Raw genomic sequence first — 21,469 nt, 5'->3', positions numbered from 1 at the left:
TGCGGCACCCCAGGAACAGCTGCGAGCCCCAGAACAACGCTCCCCAACTGGCGCAAGCACACGGGTTCAGAGAAGCTCTACACTCCACCACGGAAAGGTCAGATTTCGCCTGGGATAAGGTGAGGTCTCTGGTCCCGGCGGGAGAGAGGAACGCGCGTTTTGCGGGAGCTGGAGGACCAGGGAAGTCTGTGCCTAGAAAAATCCGTGGCTGTAGGGGCTGGCGTGATCTGTGACTGTGGAAAGGGGTCCTCAGAGCTGCTAAGAGAAGGGCACTCTAAAAAGCAACCCATTTTGATCTGAAGTGCAGGGACACCCTAAGAATTTCAGGCAGTCCAGACTTACGCGCAGCCCGTGCGCTCCCTGGGTGCCTGGGCTCACTCGCAGTCCCGGAGTTCGCACACTTGGGCTTTTTTCCTCTTCAAATCCTTGCTTCTGATTACTAAGCCCAATACATAGGATCACCCAGTTGGGGACACCCTGGGAGACTGCAGGGGAAGGTTGTTTTTCTGGAACCTGGGGATCGGAGCGGGGAGTGACCATCAGAGAGTCAGCTCTGAGGCAGACCACTCCCACAGGCCCGAGTGCCACAGGGAAAGAAGGCTCTAACACTCCCTAGAGAGGCCATAGATAGACCCGGAAGTCAATCCAGAAACACTGCCACCCAGGGGCTGAATCACAAATTGACTCTTGTGTAATCAAAAATAAAGGAATACGAGAAATTAAGACACACCGCCTGCTTAAAATCAGGACTGGCTTACAACACCGAAGAGCAGTGGATCGCAGGGAACTGCAATACTGTCTGGACTGAGAAACAGGCGTGCCAAACAGAAAAACAGAGGAAGTGAATGACCTTCACTACTCCACATTTTATTTTTACCTTTTATTTTTTTTATTTTTAATTTTTTTTTAATTTTCATTTTTTGCATCTTTTAATCAAGAAACTTTTTTTTCTTTTTTCATCACTTGATTTTACCTTTTTAATGATTACATTTTTATTTTCAATCCGTATTATTACTACTGCTATTTTATCTTTTTTTTTTTTTTTTAAAGTGTCATTTTATTTTCTCTTCATTTTATTTTGGGATTAGGGTTCTACATTCTATTTTTTATCTTTCCTTTAGCATCGTTTTACTCTATCTCAACTCTACCTTTAGGCCATCACTCTCTTCCTAACCTCCCCCTTTTCAGTGTCCTGTTTGTCTTACCCTTTTACTGCTTTAGATTTTCCCTATTCTTTCTGTTTACCCCTTGTTAAAATTTCACCCTACTTACATATCTAATCTCCAATCCCCTGCTCCAAGTCCACATACACCTCTCCCTTCGCTGTCTGAGTTATCCATAAACTTGTCCTTATCTCTGTCCTTTTGTTGTTGTTTGCTTGAATGTAGATTATATGCAATTTTTATGCTTTTTTTGTGAGATTGTTTTGCTTATTCTTCTTTTGTTTATTCTTTTGTTTGTTTTGTGCTTCAGCTTAACCTTGCCTCACTCCATATTAGTTGGTGTTGTAGTTTGTACTAATCCCCAGGCACTTGTTGCTGGCATTTGCTGGGATTAGTGATTGTTCTATTGGAGTTTTATCCCCAATATATATATAGTCTGTTCCCCTTTCTCTCTTAGTCAGTTTCTTGTCTCTTACTTTTTTTTTTCTCTTTACTTTCCCTTTTCCCAATTTCATTTTCACACTCCTTTTTTCTTTCTTTCTTTCGTTCTTTCTTTTTTCCTCTTCTTCTTTCTCTCCTATCACCTAATTTGCCTTTCTCTGGTGGTCACCTTTATTGGAGGTTATTAATATCGTGAATACATTCCTGTTCAGTGCCTTGTGAGTTGTACCTGGTAGTGCTGTATTTTGTGCCTTTAAATCAACCCAGGAGAGAGAGAACTACATAACCAGACACCCAGAGAAGAGAGACCATGGGGAGACAAAGAAGCAGCCCGCATATGAAAGAAAAGCAGGCATCACCAGAAAAGGAAGTAAACGAAATGGAGGCAAGCAACCTTCCAGAAAAAGAATTCAGAGAAATGGTCATAAGGTGGCTGAAAAGAATGGAAGACAAATTCGACAATATGAGTAAGAACCAAGAGGAAATGAAGAAGAACCAAGAAGAAATGAAAAATGACATCGCTGCTGTAAAGAACTCAATAGAAAGCATCAAGAGTAGACTAGAAGAAGCAGAGGACCGCATCAGTGAGCTAGAAGACAAGATGGAAAAAAATACCCAAGAAAAGCAACTTCTAGAAAAAAAAATTAAAAGGCAGGAGGAGAGTCTAAGGGAACTTTGGGACAACACGAAACAAAACAACATCCGCATAATAGGGGTTCCAGAAGGAAAGGAAGCTGAGCAAGGAATAGAAAACCTCTTTGAAGAAATAATGACAGAAAATTTCCCAGATATAGGGAAGAAAAAACCCACACAAATCCAAGAAGCTCACAGAGTCCCAAGCAAAATGAACCCCAAAAGACCGACGCCAAGGCACATTATAATTAAATTGGCAAACACCAACGACAAAGTAAGAATCTTAAAAGCAGCAAGAGAGAGACAGAAAGTTACATACAAAGGAACCCCCATCAGACTAGCAACTGATTTCTCAACAGAAACTCATCAGGCCAGAAGGGAATGGAATGAAATATACAAAGTCATGCAAAGGAAGGGGCTGAATCCAAGAATACTGTACCCAGCAAGGCTGTCAATCAAAATTGAAGGTGAAATCAGGAGCTTCACAGACAAAAAAGGACTAAGGGAATTTATTACCACCAAACCAGCAATGCAAGAAATGCTAAAGGGTCTACTGTAAAAAAAAAAAAAGAAAGAAAGAAAGAAAGAAAGAAACAGGAAGCAAAGAAGTAACACAGGGGTAAAGAATAGGAATGGCGACAAATAAGTACCTATCAATAATAACTTTAAATGTAAATGGATTAAATGCCCCAATCAAAAGACATAGGGTAACAGATTGGATAAGAAAACACGACCCATATATCTGCTGTCTACAAGAAACCCACCTCAGAAAAAAAGACGCACACAGACTGAGGGTGAAGGGATGGAAAAAGGTTTTCCAGGCAAATGGAACTGAAAAAAAAGCTGGGGTAGCAATACTTATTTCTGACAAATTAGATCTCAAACTGAAGGACATAACAAGAGATAAGGAAGGCCATTTCATAATACTAAAGGGAGCAATCCAACAAGAAGAAATAACTCTGGTAAACATATATGCACCCAATACAGGAGCACCCAAATACATAAAAAAACTCCTGGAGGATATCAAGGGAGAGATTGACAGCAATACAATCATAGTAGGAGACTTTAATACCCCACTATCACCATTGGACAAATCCTCTAAACAAAACATCAGCAAAGAAACATCAATCCTAAATGACTCACTAGACCAGATGGAATTAATTGACATCTTCAGAACATTTCACCCCAAAGCCACAGAATATACATTCTTCTCAAGCGCACATGGGTCATTTTCAAAGATAGACCATATGTTGGGACATAGGCAAAGTCTCTTCAAATTCAAGAAGATAGAAATCATATCAAGCATCTTCTCAGACCACAGTGGCATAAAACTGGAAATCAACTACAATAAAAACAACCCAAAGAAATCAAACACATGGAGACTAAACAGCATGCTATTAAACCATGACTGGGTTACCAGAGAGATCAAAGAAGAAATAAAAAACATCATGACAACAAATGACAATGAAAACACTACAATCCAAAATCTATGGGACACAGCGAAAGCAGTCTTGAGAGGGAAGTTCATAGCTCTACAAGCCTACGGCAAAAAACAAGAAACAGGGCTAATAAATTACCTAACCCAACAACTCAAAGAGTTAGAAAAAGAGCAACAAGAAAAGCCCAGTGTAAGCAGAAGGAAGGAAATAATAAAGATCAGAGCACAGATAAACGACATAGAGACCAAAGAAACAATACAAAAGATCAACAAAACCAAGAGCTGGTTCTTTGAAAGGATAAACAAGATTGATGAACCTCTAGCCAGGCTCACCAAGAAGCAAAGGGAGAGGACCCAAATAAACAAGATCAGAAATGAAAGAGGTGAAATAACAACAGATCCCGCCGAAATACAAAGGATTGTTAAAAAATACTACGAACAACTCTATTCCAACAAACTGGACAACCTGGAGGAAATGGACATATTCCTAGAAAAATATAACCTTCCAAAACTCAATCAGGAAGAATCTAAACAGCTCAACATGCCAGTAACTATGGAAGAAATTGAAGCAGTCATCAAAGAGCTTCCGGCAAACAAAAGCCCGGGGCCAGATGGCTTCACAGGAGAGTTCTACCAAACATTCAAGGAAGAACTAAAACCTATCCTCCTCAGACTATTCCAAAAAATTCAAGAGGAAGGAACACTTCCAAGCTCCTTCTATGAAGCCAGCATCACCCTAATACCAAAACCAGATAAAGACAACACAATGAAAGAGAATTACAGGCCAATATCCCTCATGAATGTAGATGCCAAAATCCTCAACAAAATTCTAGCAAATAGGATCCAGCAGTACATCAGAAAGATCATACACCATGACCAAGTAGGGTTTATCCCAGGAATGCAAGGATGGTTCAATATCCGCAAATCAATAAATGTGATACATCACATAAACAAATTGAGAGATAAAAATCACATAGTCATATCAATTGATGCAGAAAAAGCATTTGACAAAATCCAACACCCTTTCTTGATAAAAACTCTCAACAAGGTGGGAATAGAAGGATCATACCTCAACATCATAAAAGCTATATATGATAAACCCACAGCTAACATCATACTCAATGGGCAAAAACTAAAACCATTTCCCCTAAGAACAGGAACAAGACAGGGATGCCCACTCTCACCACTCCTGTTTGACATAGTACTGGAAGTATTAGCCACTGCAATTAGACAAGAAGAAGAAATAAAAGGCATCCAAATTGGAAAAGAAGAAGTAAAGCTGTCCTTATTTGCAGATGACATGATATTGTACATAAAAAACCCGAAAGACTCCATCAAAAAACTAACAGACTTAATAAATGAATTCGGCAATGTAGCAGGATACAAAATTAACACCAAGAAATCTATGGCATTTCTATACACCAACAATGAACTTACAGAAAGAGAGACTAAAAAAGCAATCCCATTTTCCATCGCACCAAAAAAATTAAGATACTTAGGAATAAACCTAACCAAGGAGGTAAAAGACCTATATGCGGAAAACTACAGGACACTGAAAAAAGAGATAGAGGAAGATGTAAACAGATGGAAGAACATACCATGTTCATGGATTGGTAGAATCAACATCATTAAAATGTCCATACTACCCAAAGCAATCTATAGATTCAATGCACTCCCCATTAAAATACCAACGGCGTATTTCACAGACCTAGAAAGAACTCTCCAAAAATTCATCTGGAATAAAAAAAGACCCCGAATAGCCACAGCAATCCTGAGAAAGAAGAATAAAGTAGGAGGGATCTCAATACCAGATTTCAAGCTGTATTACAAAGCCACTGTCCTCAAAACAGCCTGGTACTGGCACAAGAACAGACATATAGATCAATGGAACAGAATAGAGAATCCAGATATCGACCCAAACCAATATGCGCATTTAATATTTGACAAAGGAGGCATGAACATACAATGGAGTCAAGACAGTCTCTTTAATAAATGGTGTTGGGAAAATTGGACAGATACATGCAAAAAAATGAAACTAGATCACCAACTTACACCATACACAAAAATAAACTCAAAATGGGTACAGGACTTAAATATAAGACGGGAAACCATAAAAATACTAGAGGAATCCACAGGCAGCAAAATCTCAGACATATGCCAAAAGAACTTTTTCAGTGATACTGCCCCTAGGGCAATGGAAGCCAAACAGAAAATAAACAAATGGGACTACATCAAAATAAAAAGCTTTTGCACAGCAAAAGAAACCATCAACAAAACAACAAGAAACCCCACTGTATGGGAGAACATATTTGCAAATGGTATCACTGATAAAGGTTTAATTTCCAACATCTACAGGCAGCTTATACAACTTAATAAAAGGAAGATAAATGATCCAATAAAAAAATGGGCAACGGACCTAAATAGAAGCTTTTCGAAAGAAGACAGAAGGAAGGCCAAGAGACACATGAAAACATGCTCAAAGTCACTAATTATCCGAGAGATGCAAATCAAAACAACAATGCGATACCATCTCACACCTGCCAGAATGGCTATCATCAACAAATCAACAAACGACAAGTGTTGGCGAGGATGCGGAGAAAAAGGAACCCTCGTGCACTGCTGGTGGGAATGCAGACTGGTGCAGCCACTGTGGAGAACAGTATGGAGTTTCCTCAAAAAACTGAAAATGGAACTCCCATTTGACCCAGTAATCCCACTCCTAGGAATATATCCTAAGAAACCAGAAACACCAATCAGAAAGGATATATGCACCCCTATGTTCATAGCAGCACAATTTACAATAGCTAAGATTTGGAAACAGCCTAGGTGCCCATCAGCAGATGACTGGATCAGAAAACTATGGTACATCTACACAATGGAATACTATGCTGCCGTAAAAAAGAAGGAATTACTACCATTTGTAGGCACTTGGATGGAATTAGAGAACATTATGCTAAGTGAAATAAGCCAGTCAATGAAAGAAAAATACCACATGATCCCACTCATTTGGGGATAATGAAAAACATTATAAACTGATGAACAAAAAGATAGTTACAGAGGCAGTAAAGCATCAAACAGACTGTCAAATTACAGTGGTAAGGTTAGGGAGAGGTGGGGGAAATAAGAGATCAACTGAAGGACTTATATGCATGTATATAAGAGTAACCAACGGATGCAAAACTTTGGGGGGTGAGGGCATGTATGGGAGTGGGGTGGGGGTGGGGGGCAATGGTAAGATATGTACACATATAATACCTTAATAAAAATTTGAAAAAAAAAAAAAAAAAAACCGGTTTGGCTCAGTAGATAGAGCGTCAGCCTGCGGACTGAAAGGTCCCGGGTTCGATTCCGGTCAGGGGCATGTACCTTGGTTGCGGGCATGTCCCCAGTGGGGGATGTGCAGGAGGCAGCTGATTGATGTTTCTCTCTCATCAATGTTTCTAACTCTCTATCCCTCTCCCTTCCTCTCTGTAAAAAATCAATAAAATATATTAAAAAAAAAAAAAAAAGATAACATTGGAATGTGATAAGTATCATGCTGGAGGCAAGCCCAAGGTGCTCCCCCCTGCCCCCCCCCTGCCAAAACCTTTATTTTTATTTTTTTAAAAATATATTTTATTGATTTTTTTACAGAGAGGAAGAGAGAGGGACAGAGAGTCAGAAACATCAATGAGAGAAAAACATCAATCAGCCTCCTGCACACCTCCTACTGGGGATGTGCCCGAAACCAAGGTACATGCCCTTGACTGGAATCGAACCTGGGACCTTTCAGTCCACAGGCCAGCACTCTATCCACTGAGCCAAACAAGTTAGGGCCCTCCAAAACCTTTATAATCCTTTAAAAAATAACTTTATTGTTGAAAGTATTACATATGTCCCCTCCCCCTCCCCCCAATTAACCCTCTCCAGCCTGCCCCCCTTGTCTCCCCCAGGCTTTCACCACCTAATTGTCTGTGTCCATGGGTTATGTGTGTGTGTATATATATATTTATATATAGTATTTGGTTGATTACCTCCCCCACCTTCCCTCTGAGATCCTGTACTCTGTTCCATGCTTTCATGTCTCCGGATCCTCTCTGTTCATCAGTTTATTTTGTTAATTATATTCCACATATGAGTGAGATCATGTGATACTTGTCTTTCTCTGACTGTTTATTTTACTTAGCATGATACTCTCCAGGTCTCTCCACGCTGTCTCAAAGGGTAAGAGATTGTTCTTTTTTACTGCTGCATAGTGTCCCATGGCATAAATGTACCGCAGCTTTTTTAGCCGCTCATCTACTGATGGGCACTTAAGCTCAAGGCGCTTTGGAGATATCCGGGGGAGGCACTTGGTAAGGCCTCGGGCTTCACAGGATGCTTCCTGACCAAGATCATGTGCCATTAGTAGGTGAGGCCCAGGACAATGGTAGAGGTTTGGGTGGTGGGTGGAGTGAGAGAGCTGTGTAAACAGATGGAACAGCATGGGAAAAGGCTCAGAGATAGTGTAACGGGACAATCAAAGGGTCTGGGCTGCCTGTCACTACTTGAGCCAATTCAGCAGATACAGGGTTGAACCATATAAGAGCATTTATTACTATAATGCCAGCAGTATGGGAGAACAGAAGGTCATCCACAAAAATCTGCTCTGCAGCCACCTATAAGCCAGCTGCTTATATGTGGTAAAACAAAGATTACATGGGGAAGTAGGGATAATAGGCATGGAAAAGTAGGAGGCTGGGGTGGGACTCCATTGTTTGGGCAACAACTTTGTTAATCTTTCCATGATAATAGGCTGTTCTTTTTTCTTTTCTTTTTTTAAATATATATTTTATTGATTTTTTACAGAGAGTAAGGGAGAGGGATAGAGAGCCAGAAACATCGATCAGCTGCCTCCTGCACACTCCCCACCGGGTATGTGCCCGCAACCAAGGTATATGCCCTTGACTGGAATCGAACCTGGGACCCTTGAGTCCGCAGGCCGACGCTCTATCCACTGAGCCAAACCGGTTAGGGCTCTTTTTTTTTTTCTTTATTGATTAAGGTATTACATATGTGCCCTTATCGCCCCATTGCCCCCCCTCACACCCCCACTCATGCCCTCACACCCCTGTTGTCTGTGTCCATTGGTTTGGCTTATATGCATGCATACAAGTCATTTGGTTGATCTCTCCCCCTTACCCCCACCCTCCCCTACCTTCCTTCTGAGGTTTGAGGGTCTGATCAATGCTTCTCTATCTCTGGATCTGCTTTTGTTCATCAGTTTATGTTGTTCATTATATTCCATAAATGATTGAGATCATGTGATATTTATCTTTCTCTGACTGGCTTATTTCGATTAGCATAATGCTCTCCAGTTCCATCAATGCTGTTGCAAATGGTAAGAATTCCTTCTTTTTTAGTATTCCATTGTGTAGATGTACCTCCTTTTTTTAATCTACTTATCTGCTGATGGGCACTTAGGCTCTTTCCAAATTTTAGCTATGGTGAATTGTGCCGCTATGAACATAGGGGTGCATATATTCTTTCTGATTGGTGTTTCTAGTTTCTTGCGATATATTAGGCGAGGATGCGGAGAAAAAGGAACCCTCATGCACTGTTGGTGGGAATGCAGACTGGTGCAGCCACTGTGGAGAACAGAATGGAGTTTCCTCAAAAAACAAAAAATGGAACTCCCATTTGACCCAGTGATCCTGAAGCATCCATCTTATATAAATACTGCTGTTTGAAATTTTAGCCCTGCTATTTGGCTTCTGTAAATTCTTGCTTGCTAAGACTACTCCCACTTCAGAGAGGCCATTAAACCTTCCCCAGACAAAGTTATCAGTGCTGGCACCAGGCCAGTTCTCTGGTTGAGGTCTCGAGGCCCCAGCACATACAGGCTCTTTAAGAACTTGCAAAAGGGGCCAGAAACACCCCATATTTGGGAGACAAAGAAGGTAAAAACATATAAATAGGGAAAATTCCTGCATGCTGGGGCCCAGAATTTGAGAGACATTCTCCTCTGGACCCGCGCGTAATAAATGTAACTCCATATCTCTAAGTATTGCTTTGTTCTTCTTCGGTTTTCTGTAACAATCCCACTTCTAGGAATATATCCCAATAGGCTGTTCTTGAATGAGAATGGACCACATTCCAAGGTTGACTCCCTGGTCCAAGATTGACTCCCAGGTCCCAGGGGCGTACAACTCCTAGCCAGGTCAGAATGTCCTTTCTTTAACCAACACAAGGCAATCATGGTTAACAGAGCACAATTAATATTTCCAATATCCATAACTAATCCCCAATATTCTTTTTTTTTTTTTTTTTTTTTGGCTTCTAACCATAGCAGCAGCCTCTATCTCTCCTTTGATCTATTGACCTGCCTTTGACCTTCCTACACAGACAGATTTCTTCCTTAGGGCAGTGGTGTCTCTGGCTCCCTCAATCCTGGGAGAGAAAAGATGATTGGACCTCTTCACTAGCCTATCAAGCCCTCCTAGGGCCATACATCAGCTGCACTCACATTCCTAGGTTCTCCTTCACCCACCAGACACACAAGTACCCTTGGAGACCATCCCTCAAAATCCCATCAATACAGGCTCCTAAAAGAAGAGTCTTTACACCCATTACCCAGTTACATACCAATAATAATATAGGGCTATTCTTCAGAGGAGGTGATACCGAATTTTTGGACTGGAACCCGGATTCTTTGTCCCCTGAAATCGAAGAATGAATCCACGGACAGAAAGTGGTATAGCAAAGGTGGAGATTTATTGAAGAACAAGTACAGACTCCCACGTAGGGAGGGGGAAGAGTCCCACAGAACGGACTCCCACGTGGGGAAGGGAGGAAGGTGTAACGGAGCACGTCCCCCGGAGATAGACCACCGAGACCAATTGGATCAAACAGGGAGAAGTTTATTGCAGATTCGAATCTGGGCCCCGCCGTAGCTGACACAGCAGCAGGCAAGTGCCGTGGCGAGAGCGCCGTTGAAAGGGGCAGTCCCTTCCTTTATACCCCTTCCCTCTATAACCGTTGGCCTGGCATTCCCTGATTGGCCCCTTTGAATGACCCGCGAATGTGGGACCCCTTTGTCCTGGACTTTTCCTAATATGGTTCGCTCGTGCAGTGAGGAAGTTCTACACCGGACCTTTCCCTATATGGGTTGTTTGTTACAGAGACAGCTCTGTAATGCCTCTGGCAGGTAGGGGAGTGGTGGTCAGGCAGAAACTATTTCTTTTATTTATGGAACGGGGAGTTCTATAGTGCCTGCGGGGGGGTGACCTTTCCAAGTGGTTGTTTTAAATTTTTCTACTCTGACTCTAGACCCCGAGGTCTAGTCCCTTCCTGCCCTCCACAGAAGGGTCCCACTGAGTCCCTCCTCCCTACAGTTTATAAAGGCTGCAAATCCTGGTGCCTTGATATCCCCTCTGATGGGTCACTATTCCCCTTCGAGTTGGTTACTATAGTAACTCCTGGTCTCAAAGGTCGAACCTCACATGGGACATGTGAGGTTCTTCCCCCTCCTTCCTTCTGAATGAAGGGCTTCCTTCTCTTTATTTTGTAAATGTGATCTTTCTTGGCTACTTCCAGTTCCCTTGTCTTATGTAAATATACCTGTTGCTGCCTCCTTGTCTTATGGAAGTGTAACTGCACCTGGCTTCCTTGTGTTATGGAGATGTGACTGCAGCTGGCTTTGTGTTATGAAAATGTACCTTCTCCCAGTCTGCAGCCCCATGCTTTCCATGGACCCCAATTCTAAAAAATCCCTAAGCCTGCCTATGTTCTCCTAAAATTCCTGCTTCAGAGGGACTGAGAATATTTTAGTGTTTAAATGATCGAAGTCAGTGTCTGTGGCAGGTGGAATTTACACCCCTCTATCAAATAAAGCACCCTAAATGTCTATTCCTGACAAAAGGCAAAGCAAATTCCTCCCAGGGCACTAAGAGGACCCTCTAAAGGTGGGAGTGTTTCTCTGGTAGGAATCCAGAAAAGTGGAGAGAAGGAATCTAGCTGCTCTCAGTATGAGAACGGAAGCCTGTCTGAATGGGCAGGGCCAGTCTCAGCCCATAGGAAAATTATGTTCATAGTGGGCAGATCCTGTGAACTTTTCTTTTTGAAGGCATCCATTCACCCAAGGAACTAGCAAGGTTAGTCACTTGAATGTGAAAAACTGAGGTCAACTGAAAGTGAAGAACTCGAGTCCATCCTTGCTCATATGTAGGAGCCGTTCCTACCAGGGGCCTGAGAGATTTGGCAGAGGCTGGGTGAAGGCTGAGGATAGAAGAGATTTCCCTTAAGGAGTTCAAGGTCAAGTCAACCTACAATCAAGAACTCTGCTCTAAATTAAAATAAAATACCACTCAACACTCACGAGGATGGCTATAATATATATTTTTAAAAAGCATTCATGAGAATGTTTAAAAATTGGATCCCTCGTACATTGCTGGTGGAAATGTAAAATAGTGGAGCCATGTTGGAAAACGTTTTTGGCAGTTCCTCCGCATGCTAAGCATAGAGTTACCATATGACCCAGAAGTTCCACTTCTAGGTACATACCCAAAAGAAATGGAAACATGTTCACACAAAAACGTGTACACAATGTTCATAGCAGTGTTACTCATATAAGAGCCTCAAACTGGAAACAACGCAAAATTCATCAACTGATGAATGGGTAAACAAAATGTGGTATGCCCATACACTAGAATATAACAGACATTAAACTTGAAAATGTTATGCTAAGTGAAAGAAGCCGGTCACAAAAGACCAGATATTATGACTGCATTTATGTGAAATGTCCCAGATAGGAATACCCCTGGAGGCATATCCTTACAGAACGCAGATTAGTGACTGCCTGGGGCCAGGGCTAGGGTAGGAGGAAAGGGAGGGGCCCTGGGCAAGGGAGGCGACTGTTAATGGGTATGGGTTTCCTTGGGAAGTGTTGCTAAAGTCCCCGGGGGGCGTGGCTGGACTCTTGGGCGGGACCGTGCCAGTTTAAAGCCCGGCTGTGGCAGCTCAGGTTATTGTTGGCTGTTACAGGACGAGGTATGGAGCGGTGCGCTTACCACTGCGACGCTTACATCTGCGACGTGTTCTCTTTGCCGGGATGCTGGTGTCGTCAGCAGCGCCAGCGCCCAGCTGAGACGGCAGCGGCCGACAGCAAGCCGGCCCCGGCCCCGGCCCCGGCCCCGGCCCCGGCCCCGGCCCCGGCCCCGGCAGAGAAGTACGTCGAGGCGGACGCGGCAGCGCGGTGCTGTGCGGAGAGTGGAGGGATCGCGAGCCCCATGCCGCCCCCGCGCTGCTCGCTGCAGGACCTGCCGCTGGAGATGCTGGTGGAGATCTTCGCCAAGCTCCCCGCCACCGACCTGCCCAGCCTGGCCCAGGCCTGCACCAAATTCCACAGCATCCTGAACACCGACAGCTTCTGGAGACGGCGCTGCCGGGAGGAGTATGGCCTTTGTGAAAACCTTGAGAACCTGGAGGTGACGGGTATGTCTTGCCGAGAAGTCTATACGAAGCTGCTCCACCCATACAGAAACATTTTGGGATTGTGGCAGGTAGATACTGAGCCCTATAGAGAACTGCTGAATGTAGCGGTGGACGGCTTATGCATTACCGGTTGGAAGTACCTGCCTCCCCCTAACCTCCAGGTGGATGGCCCAATGCAATTGAAGCCCTCGTTTAGAATTCGCCTGACGGAGAGGAAATCAGCCACGGTGGAGTGCATGGAAGGCTACAGTTGGCCCCACAGCTGCCGCATGCAGATTCAGAAGGATGGGTTCACCACCACGTGCAACCAGACAAACTACCACAGGATGTCTGGGTGTGTCCGAATGTATACACCAAAGTGGCTGGGGGAAGAAAGGGGGCTGCTGTTACACTACCATCTTTCTGACTCCCTGACCTACCGCCGCATCTACTTCCCGCCGAGCCACCCGGACGACCTCATCAGGCCAGGCCTCTTCAAAGGCACCTTCGAGACCTGCAGCCTAACGTTTGCCATACTCCGCTTCCATGGGAAGTATGCCAGGGTCACCAAGCTCACGGGAGACCCCAACGTCCCTGCCTCGGAGACGTTAGAGATCCACCTCATGCACCGCATCCAGCTGCCAAATGTCGAGATCCTCCGCAACTTCAACATACTCTCCCTCATCGTCCAGGAGATTTACCTGCAGGTGATCCAGGAGCAGCAGGAGGAAGAAGACGGGCCTGAGGACAGCGAGGGCCATGGCTGGCAGAGCCCTGCCCAGCCCAGCGTCGGGGATCCCGGGGCTGCAGCTTTGGAGGAGCAGCCTGCCCACCGCTTTGTTCTGCCTGAGGACGTGAGGTCAAGAGACCGGAACTACCCCCGAACCTACAGGATGTGTTTCTATGGCGTGAACACGGTTAACGTTTATAACCCCCGGCGCTGCCCTGGAATCTTCTTCCTGTTCGATGAGAATCACTTCGGGTTCCTCTGTCTGGTTACGAAAGGCTTCAACCTGTACAGCAGAGTACAGGACACCTTCCAGAATGTGGAGGCACCTTCCGCACAGGCCTTCCTGGAGATGCTCAAGAACATTCAGTCCGCTTGCATGCACTTTTTGGAAGATTTGACCTGACCAGATTACCCACCTTGTTTTTGTTTTTTCCCTTCTCTTTTTTTCCCTCCCTTCCTCCCTCCCTCCCTCCCTCTGTCCCTCTTCTTTTTTTTTTTTTTTAATCCTCACCAGAGGATATTTTCCCATTGATTTTTAGAGAGAGAGGGAGACACAGAAATATCGATGTGAGAGAAACATCAACTGGGTTGCCTTCTGCCCAAGCCTGGACCAGGGCCAGGCTGGGAAGGAGCCAGCAAGTGAGGTAGAACCAAACCTTAGACCTTTGAATCCGCATGTTTAGGCTCTATCCACTGCGCCAAACCAGCTAGGGCTGAGCATGTCTTTTTAAAAAGAAAGAAAAAGTAAAGATCCTAAAATTAGATAGTGGTAATTGTTAAGATTGTACAACTCTGAATATAATAAAAACCACTGAATTGTACATTTTAAAATGGATTTTATAGTATGTGAATTATATCTCAATAAAGCTGTTATTAAAAACAAATGTCTGCTCCAAGTTTCTTTTTAAAAACATAAATTTTATTGATTTTTTTTTTTTTTTTTTTTTTTACAGAGAAGGGAGAGAGGGATAGAGTTAGAAACTTAACTCCTATCTGCTTGTTTTTCTTAAGGTTCTGTCTTAGACCCTTGTATAGTGGTTTTGCTCCATGAAGGCAGGCTCCCAACTTTACAACTAACTAGTTCTGTGATCTTGAGCAAGTTAGCTAACTTCTTGACCTCAATTTCTTCCCATTTGAAAATTGGGGATAGCAATTGTACCTCTTCATAGGTTAAGTGTGAAGACAAAAAAATGACCATATTAAGCCTGCTTAGAACAGTACCTAGTATAGTACATATATAGTAAAATCTGTATTAGTATTTGTGATTATATATTAAAAACCTAGAAAAGTATTTAGCATATAATAAGTGCTCTATAAGTATTAGATATTATTTACTTATTTTTATTGCAGAGGGTAATGGCTAATTTGTCTAAGACTTGATCTGTTCTGCTGTTGAACATTTAAACTTTACAATTTGGCATTATTCTGTTAAGTAATATGGTTTTGAATATTTCTGCACTTTCTGTATACATTAGGGGTGGACTACAGGTATGTGGATCTTTCTATAGATAAAAGGCTAGTATGCTAAGTGTCCCTCCTGCTGTCTGACCGGTTGCTATGATGCGCACTGACCATCAGGGGGCAGATGCTTAGTGCAGGAACTGCCAAGCTGCAGTGATTTGGTGGTGGTGGTTCTCAGATGATGTACCCCGAATCCATAGAGGAGGGAGCCCGATTCCTCATGGGGCTGCATGATTCCACTTTTGGCTGTGGGCTGCATTGTTGCTGGGGCACTGTGGGCCCCAAATCTGGTTTACCACACACTTGTGTTTGCATTCCACACACTGTATGATAGCAACTTTGCACAGTGCCCTCTTGCATGCCTGGGCTCCTTGGGGGATGTCGGAGAGCTAGTCTTGGCCCAATCCCTGCAGGCTAGGCCAAGGGACCCCACCTGCCAGAGGGACCCTGCTCACTACACAGATGCAGGGAAAGGACTACGGGAGGTTGGCTTCAGGGTGTGTCCGGCCTGTCTTGCCCAATCCTGCCCCGCTGGCCACCTTCTAATTTCCTTTCAATGTGCACGAATCCATGCACCAGGTCACTAGTTTCCAGATAAAGCCAAACCATTTTCCAGAGCAGTTGATTCAGTTTATACTCCCACCCCCACACTTGATATGCTCATCTTGTAACATTTTACATCTGGTATGTAATGGTGGCATCAATTTTAATTTGCTTTTCCTTGATTACTAATGAGGGGAACACTTTTGCTTTCATCTTTAAATATATATATATATTTTGCCCAAACGATTTTCCTTTGGCTTATTTTGACACCATGTGTGTTTTTCATGGGTGTCTTGCTGTTAGCATAACAAATGAAAATTAATTTTCAAAGTAAAAATTTTTCTAGATGTAATTTACTTACAAGATATTTTTCCTTACATAATATTACTCCACTATCCCCCCCTTTTTTTGATTTAATTATTAGGAGGCTTTTGGAAAATATATAATGCAGTCTTGATAACTTTAAATTTTAATTTTTTGCACAAAAATATGACTGCTTTAGGTTCATTGCATGTTAAGCAATTTTACCATGAGATGAACTACCAATAGAAATTTTAGTTAATACTTTAGGAACAGCTTTTTGTCCAGTACAATTAAATTTTCTTGAATATTCACTTATTTCAATTAGCCAATTTGAATTAATCTGAAAACTTGACTACTATTTTACTGTCAAATTTAATACTCTAACAACAATCTTAGTTCTCCCTCTAAATATTAGTGGAAAGGATTATTTGCATTCTTGAATAGTCTCTGAGCATTCCCGATGCGAAGTTGGATTTAGATATAGGGCAGCTGCTGTCAAGCCTGTCTGTTGCCTAGGTCCTGATCTGAGGTAGGCCAAGTCTCTGTTACCTGGATCCCAATCTGAGCTGGGTGTGGGAAGCCAAGCAGCCATGGGGCAGGAGACCTCCCTCAGAAGGGGCTAGGATTCAGGCCCCTGCAAGGTTGGGGGGGTGAGGGTCTATGCCCCACCTCTGTTGACCCCCAAGTTCTCTCCTGATGGCCCCTCTGCGACTGTGCCTGTCTTAGGTTGTTCCTTCCTTGAGGAATCTTACCCATCTCTGGCTAACCAGCCATCCTCCGGGGCCAAGCAGGGTACTGTGAGGTTTATTTTTGTCTCCTTGGTAGTCTATGCCCCTGTGGCCTCCACACCCAGCACCTGCCTTGAGATCCCTTCGCCTGCTGGTGGGGCCCCGGCATTGATCACATATCTTGGAAAACCCAGGTTTCTTCTCCAGAGAAGGCCCAGCTCACACCATTGGGCGAGAGACAGATCCATGGTACCAGCCACCGCAAGGCTTCGACCTAAAGCTCAGGCAACAGCTGTGGGCAATTGGATTGTGAGAAGAGGGTCCCTCTTGGCAAAAAGGGCAAGAGGGGCCAATATAGAATGCTCAAGTGCCTTCCCAGTGCCTTAATGCCTTCTGGAAGGGATTAAATCCTTTCATGTCCTTTTTAAAAAATATATATATTTTTTATTGATATTTTACAGAGAGGAAGGGAGAGGGATAGAGAGTTAGAAACATCGATTAAGAGAGGAACATCAATCAGCTGCCGCCTGCACACCCCCTACTGGGGATGTGCTTGCAACCCAGGTACATTCCCTTGACCGGAATCGAACCCGGGACCATTCAGTCCGCAGGCCGATGCTCTATCCACTGAGCCAAACCGGTTTTGGCTCATGTCCTTTTTTAAAATGTTGCCAAACATTCAAACAATTAGTGTGTAAGTTTGTTTGGGATAATTGTACAATATGCTGTTGTAAAATATCAAAAATTATAATGACATTGTAGAATAATATCATGTAAGGATATTCTTTGCTCTAGGCCATGGCAATTCAATTTCAAATTGGCTGTCAATTTTTCTTTGTATAGACAACGTCTAGTTACATTTTCTGCACCTCTCCCAGGAGCAAGTAATGATAGTAGACGTGTTTTTGCTTTTGCTTCCCCTCGTTTGGTGTCCCGCAAGCCAGAGGCCTCTCTTTAATTTTACACACAAAGGAGCAGTGGTTTGACTTTGTGTCATACAAAAGGGAAGCTGGGTGGTGACACCTGTGTAATTATACTTCCTTGCCCCACCCATGTTCCTCCTGGATGAACCAACGTGTTTGGTATTATTGATGACTACATTAGGCGGGGATCAGCCCACATAAGGGTTCTTACCCATGAAGGGTCAGGAACATAAGTCGAAAATACTTCCCCATTTTTGCCCCATTTTCCCCAGGTAATATTACCATACAGCTGGTCACTACTAGCATGGCAAGAAAGACGTTCTCAGGCGTCTGTACCGTCTTCTTTACCATGCTCCCGGTGGGCTCCGGGCTGTTTGTTGTCTGGCTCGTCCTCCTCCTGCTCCTCATCTTCAGTGGATTGCTTGGAGTCGCTGCTCTCTGTGGCTGAGGTAGTTGATTGTCTGCAGCTGCATGGTGTGGCTCCAGGCGCAAGGTCCTCATTAGTCTGGCTAGTTTCTCTCTTGGATCCCTGTTGCAGTTTAATATTCTAGCAGGAATCCACACGGGTTTGGAAAAATTCTCTGGAAATATACAAGCATACCCTCTGCCAAAGGAAAATTCTCTGGAAATATACAAGCATACCCTCTGCCAAAGGTTAATAATGGATCGGGTCCCTTCTATAAACCAGATTCGGGATCCTTCCATTTAACTAGACCATTTTATTTTGTTTTGTTCTGACACCAATGCAGCTCCATAGGTGTCTTTCCATCAGCATCACAAGTGAAAAAATTTAAAGTAATTAAGGCTTGGTGCAGCCTACCCGCAGGTGATTTCTTCATCATCCCCCCTTTTTGTTTTTCAAGTTGGGATTTTAGCCGCTGATACTGTCATTCAATAATGGCCTGTCCTTGGGAATTATATGGTATTCCTGTAATGTGCTGAATTTTCCACCTTTTACAAAATTCCTGGAATTGACAGCTTGTGTAAGCAGGCCCATTATCAGTTTTAATAATTTTTGGAACTCCCATGATGGCAAAAGCAGCTAGGCAATGATTAATAACCTGTTTTGCCGTTTCTCCTGTAGATGCAGTAGCCCACAGGACCTTTGAAAAGGTGTCTACAGAGACATGTAATGCCCCAAGGCGTCCAAAGGAAGTATAATGTGTTACATCCATTTGCCAGATATGGTCTCTTAGCAAACCTCTGGGGTTGACTCCTGTGTTAGGCCCTTGAGGTAGATGTAACATGCAAGTGGGACATTCTTAAAAATCTGTTTTGCCTGTTGTCCGAGTGACTGAGAATTGTTTAGACAGCATTTTGGTAGACTGATATAAAAGCTGATGAGATTCTAAGGCTTCTTTTAATAAAGCAACCAATTGATCAGCATGTTGGGTGCCAGATGTGGGAACCCCTTTCACGTCCCGAGTGGTTCAGGGTTCCAGTTCAGGGTTGGGGTTCTGGAGAAGGCTGCACACAAATGAAAAGAGACTTGGAAAAGTATTAATTTGGGAATATTGGGGGCCAGGCAGAAGCCCACCTCTAGTGGGAGGACTACGCCATGCTTTGGCCTTGCCATCCCTTTTATTCAGGTTTGGGATGCACCCATTGCCCTTACGCAGGTAATTCCAGTAACAGGCAGCTTATTTTATCAGTAGGATTTACATGATTATTTGGTGGGGAAGTTACTTCAGCTACTATTGTCTTAATTAGATAGAGAGTGGTTGGCTCTGACCTTTCAGAGCTTCAAGGTTGATCAGCCTTCCGGGTTCCTTGTCCACATCTTTCTATTAGTGAGACAGTGATTGGTTTCCGGCATGTGACCTGACTGGGATTGAACCAGTGACTTCTTAGTTTTTGTGTAGACACTCAACCTCCGAGCCATGCCAGCCTGGCTGATTTTCATCTTTTGTGAAATTTCTGTTCAAGTATCTTGTTCATTGTTCATTTCTTACTCAGTTAGATGTCTTTATGTTGTTTATTTGTGCAATTCCTGTGGTTTGGAAACCAGTCCTTGGTCTACAGCAAGTATCTTTTGATGAATAGAACATTTTAATTCCTAAGTAAGCAGATTTATGAATCATTTCTATTATGATTAAGTGCTCTTTGTTTCTTGATTAAGAAATTCTTTCCTGTCCCAAGGTCTTGACTATGCTTTCCTGTTAGTATCTTATAAACATTTTATAGTTTTTCCTTTTATACTTAGGTCACTTTCACCTGGAATTGACTATTGTGTATGATGTGAGATAGGTGTGCAATTTTAATTTTCCTACATAGATGCTTGATTTTATCAGCACCATTCATGAACAAGTTTGTTCTTTTCTTACTGATTTGCAGGCCACCTCTGTTGTGTAGCAAGTGTCCATATGTGTAGATCTGTTTGGGCCTCTTCATTCTGTTCCCTTGAAGAGGCCCAAACAGATCTACACATATGGACTCCTACCTTGTCTTTATTCAATAATGTGTTTTGTCTTGGCCCTTTACTTTGAAAATCAGCTTATCAAGTCTCTCTCCTCCCCCCCCCCCCGCCCCTCCCAATAAGTAAATAAACAAATAAAACAGTTTTCCGAATCAGTATACATCTCAGGATCTAATTGAAGGATAGTGGATAGGGACTCTTTCTTTTTCACCTGAAAGTGAAGGAAGAAGAATGTAGATTTAGTTGCTGTTGGAAGTTGCCTTATTCTGGGGACATCAGTATGAGTTTGAAAACAGAAGTCAGATAAAGACAGAGCCCAGGGAATCACTGAGAACAGAGTCAGACCATGTCTTTTGAGTTCCTTTTATCTCTGAGTGCTGCAGCTCTGTCAATTTGACTTTGAGTTTCTGTTACTTGCAACCAAAAGCATCCTTACGTTACCTTAAATACAGACACAAATGGAGAAGCAAGTAAAAAAGGCCTCTTCATGAAAAGGAAAACAGCTGTCCCCAAAACTATAAATTTCATTTTGTAGGAAGGCAATATGTAATAATAATGATAATGATGATGGTTGTGGCTAACATTTACTAAGCCATGCACTGTGCTAAGCAATGTACAGATAATACATCATTATATTTAGTATCTTATTCAATGGTAGTGACCTCCCAATATTGTTCTTTTTCCAGACCCAGAGATGTTAAGTAACTCTCACAATGTCACACAGCTAACAGGATTCAGATATACTAGTAGGTCTGTGATTCCACCACACTTATCAATTATTTTTTTTAACTTAATATTCTTTATTAAAGAGGGAAAATTAAATGCTTCCAAAAGAGTAAGAGTAAGGTTTTGGGAAAAGGGGAATTCTACCTCACTACTAGTAGGAACATAAATGAATATAACCTTTCTAGCAGTTTGGCAGTATATAATAAAACGTTTATATTCTGAAAATATATTATTATTATTTTTAAAAAATATATACTTTATTGACACTTTACAGAGAGGAAGGGAGAGCTAGAAACATCGATCAGCTGCCTCCTGCACACCTCCCACTGGGGATGTGCCCGCAACCAAGGTACATGCCCTTGACTGGAATCGAACCCGGGACCCTTCAGTCCGCAGGCCGACGATCTATCCACTGAGCCAAACCGGTTTCGGCTGAAAATACATTATTTTAACGACTAACTGTACTTTTAAAAAATGAATAGTACCCCAAAATAAAGATTTTCAAGGACGTTTATAGCAGCAAAATTTTTAGTAG

At 42.9% G+C, this 21,469-nt stretch overlaps 1 protein-coding gene across 1 annotated transcript; it reads left to right on the top strand.

The window, feature by feature from the left end:
* Positions 1-12,683: 12,683 nt before the first annotated feature.
* LOC308255903 (F-box only protein 31-like) lies at positions 12,684-14,237 on the top strand (the record flags this gene model as incomplete). Its single annotated transcript, XM_080683774.1, has 1 exon — positions 12,684-14,237. One exon carries the CDS (start codon positions 12,684-12,686, stop codon positions 14,235-14,237), a length of 1,554 nt encoding a protein of 517 aa, XP_080539900.1.
* Positions 14,238-21,469: the final 7,232 nt, after the last annotated feature.

Source organism: Plecotus auritus (genome assembly GCF_963455305.1).
Source record: "Plecotus auritus genome assembly, chromosome: 1".
Taxonomy (NCBI): Eukaryota; Metazoa; Chordata; class Mammalia; order Chiroptera; family Vespertilionidae; genus Plecotus; species Plecotus auritus.
The sequence above is the reverse complement of the archived record's forward strand: the minus strand, read 5'-3'. Positions and strand labels throughout refer to the sequence as shown.